The sequence below is a fragment of the Condylura cristata genome, unplaced genomic scaffold (assembly GCF_000260355.1).
Source record: "Condylura cristata isolate star-nosed mole 26May11 unplaced genomic scaffold, ConCri1.0 scaffold00013, whole genome shotgun sequence".
NCBI classification, from domain to species: Eukaryota; Metazoa; Chordata; class Mammalia; order Eulipotyphla; family Talpidae; genus Condylura; species Condylura cristata.
In genome coordinates this window covers 6,296,051-6,299,137 of record NW_004567114.1, presented here as the reverse complement: position 1 = coordinate 6,299,137, position 3,087 = coordinate 6,296,051, and the positions used below count along the sequence as shown (strand labels likewise).

Genomic DNA, 3,087 nt, shown 5'->3' with positions numbered 1-3,087 from the left:
ATCTGCGGCAGGGTGGGAGAACCACCCTTTCCCCTCCAGGAAGAGGCAGCTGAGTTTTCAAAGGGACACCCCTCCCGCTGTGACTAATTTCTACCCCGAGGAGGTTCTTTCTTCTTCTGTTTTCTCGGACAGATCAGGGCTGCTCAATTGTTCTTCCAAAGCTACATACAAACCAAAGGGCTTCACTCCCGGCCGCTGATGGCGGTGGAGGAGAAGGAGGAGAAAATACAGAATGTGGCCCCGTGGACATCACCATCACTTTATTGTACGGTCACCGTTAACTTAACTATAAATACTACGGTGGGGAGCGACGCGCCAGGGCCTCGAGCTGGGGGGCCCCAGGCGAGCCCCCACCCCAGACGCCGACCCTCCCGGCTCTGTACACTATTTACAGCACCTCCTTCCTTTCCTCGACCCCCTCCCACAAGGCAGCGCGTGTGCAAGAAAGTAGCATCGTCTGTCTGTGCAAGTGTTCCGAGTTCGGCCGGCCACGACCGCGGCCGTCAGCTGTCCGAGTCCAAATCGCTTTTACCTTCCTCTTCCCTCTTCTCGAGAGACGCCTTCGACGACGACTTGTTCCACTTCTCGGCGTTTTCCGACTCCTCCGAGGACGATCGCTTCTGCCGCCTCCATTTGGCCCGGCGGTTTTTAAACCAGACCTGTTGCGCAGCGGAGGACAAAACAACCGTTAAGACGCACGGCGCGTCCCCCCAACTCGTGGGCGGCCCGGGGACTCCAGGAGAAATCAGACGCCAGGCCCCGCGCGCGCTCACCAACAAAAGGAGCGGACACACTGGCGACTGCTTCCGCATTTCCAGCAACTTCCTGGGCCTAAAGCGCCCTCCAGCAGCCTCCGGGCCGCCACCGGCGTGTTTTGAAAGCGCCGGGAGACCCGAGGAGGACGGGCGAGCCCGCCGGGGCCCCCGGTGGCGGAGAAGGGCCTCTAGCCGCGTCCGGACAGGGCCCGCGCCTACCTCCACTTTCTCCTCGCGAAGGTGCACCTTCCGAGCCAGCTGCTCTCGGGTGCCCACGTCTGGGTACTTGGTCTCCTGGAAGAGGTTCTCGAGCGCTTCCAGCTGCTCGTCGGTGAAGATGGTGCGGTGCCGCCGCTTCCGCCGGCAGTGCAACTGGTTGAGGAGCTGCAGCTCCGTGCGCGACAGCGTGCCCACGTTCATGTACGGCAGCATCTGGTGCGGCACCGGGGATACCAGCACGGAGCCTGGACCCTCGAAGCCTGCGACAATGGGCGCAGGGTCAGCCGCCTCCCTGGCCACCGCACGAGCGCGCGCACGCCCGCACCCCGCGGCTAGGCTTTAAGTTCTTCAGCCGGGTGCGCTGGGAATTGGGGGTTCGCGGAAATCGAGGGTGCAGGGAAATAGGGCGAGCGTGCTACAGAATCAGCCCGCGCCCTCCTCCCCAGACTAGCGAGGGACTCCTAAAGCCTAGCGCCCCCAGTCAGGCACTGAGTGAGTTTCCGCTAACTCTCGTCTGCAGTTTGCCGCAAGTGCGCACCCCCCTGCGCGCGATCGCCAAAGAGAGGGTGAAGGGTTGGGGTGGCAGCTGTGCAGGAGGGAAGTTTTTACAAAGTGAAAAAACAAAAACAAAAACACAGGCGCCCTTGGCCACCCACGCCCCAGGGGCAGAGGACGGCTGGGGTCCGCGGAGGCCCGCGCGAGCGCGATCCTACCTGGGGGCGTCGGGACGCAGGAGCATTGCTGAGCGCCCAGCGGCGGCACGGCCCCGCAGCAGGCCGGGCCCACGGGGGCCGCCTGCACGTGCAGCTGCCCGTAGAAGTAGTTGTTGTAGCCGAGGCGGGAGCTGCCGACCGCGGCCGGGAGGCCTGCGCCGCCCGGGGGCACCGGGCGCGGGTAGAAGGCTCCGTAGTCCGAGGAGGCGCCTCCGCCGGCGCCGTAGAGCGAGTCCCCGTGCAGGGCCGGGAACACGACCGGAGCCGCGGCGCTGGGCGCCACCGGCAGCCCAGAGTCCTTGCAGCGCGGCCGGGCGGCCAGGATGTTGTCGATGCTGAACATGCTGGCGGGCATCCCCGAGCCCCGCGCCGGGACCAGGGGGCGGCGGGGACGCGCCGAGGAAAAAGGCTCGAGGCTGGAGGGGGGGTCCACTCTCCTGCGGCGGACTAAACCGAAAGAGAGCGCCGGCAAGCGCGCAGCCCCGCGCCCCTCCCCGCCCCCTGCGTCCTCTCTCCCTCCTCCCGCCCTCCCCTCGCTGCGCTCGCTGAGCTAAACCCGCGGGTAGGACGGAGTTTAGACCAGCTGAACTTCTTGTTGGTTTTATACTGAGTCGACGTCATCCTGGATTTAGTTCCTGGTAATATGCAGATGACAAACAGAACCAGATCTGGCCCTTTCTTTTCCTGGGGTGGGGGGGCTTGCTGGAAGGGGGAGGGGAAGAGGTGCCAAGGGGAGGGGGTTACAGGGTCTGCAAAGAGATTGTGGATTGCGAATTAATGAAATTAACCTAATCTTTTCCATTCAGCGGCCCTGCGGCGGGCCGGCCGCGCTGGGCGGGCGTCCTAATTGCCCTGGTTAATCTCATTAATTCCATTGTGCAGCGGCAGTTAACAGCTCTCTCCATCCGACCTCTCCGCCCCCACCCTTTTTTCTCAGATTGGGTCCTATTATTGGGTGCGATTTCCTCTGCATGTTGCTGAAATTCATTGTGGCCGATTTTACTTTGGGGTTACTTTTCTTTCCCCCCGTTCGGAATTTGTTTTGTTTTAGAAAATGTGAGGGGGACAGCGTCCTTCCTCAAACGAAGTCGAAAATTCCGCTTGTCCTCCGGGTCCCCAAGCACTCACCGCCTAATTTCACCTCCTTTTTTTTTTTTTCTTCCCAAATCTTGAGGTTCTCGCCTAAATGGAATTGGTTAACCCCCTGCCCAGTTCTTTGGTTTTTGCTAAGGCAAACTATTGTAAAGGCAAAAGACGACCCGAGCGGTGCATCGGGCTTGTTTTACGACACATACATAATTTGCAGTCACTTTGGGTCTGCAAACTCCCGCAGCCTTCTCTAGGCCGGCCATGTATTGCTGAGGCCAATTCAACCACTATTTAAAACTGGCCACCAGAAG

The 3,087-nt window shown here is 61.3% G+C and overlaps 1 protein-coding gene across 1 annotated transcript; it reads right to left on the bottom strand.

Annotated features, from left to right (window-relative positions):
• Positions 1 to 246: 246 nt before the first annotated feature.
• On the bottom strand, positions 247 to 2,184 carry GSC (goosecoid homeobox). The gene is made up of 3 exons (XM_004681591.1): positions 1,688 to 2,184; positions 975 to 1,234; positions 247 to 659 (listed from the first exon to the last, which is right to left on the bottom strand). The coding sequence occupies exons 1-3, from the start codon at positions 2,040 to 2,042 to the stop codon at positions 504 to 506; spliced, it is 771 nt and encodes a 256-aa protein (XP_004681648.1). The 5' UTR covers positions 2,043 to 2,184; the 3' UTR covers positions 247 to 503.
• Between the last annotated feature and the right edge of the window lie 903 nt (positions 2,185 to 3,087).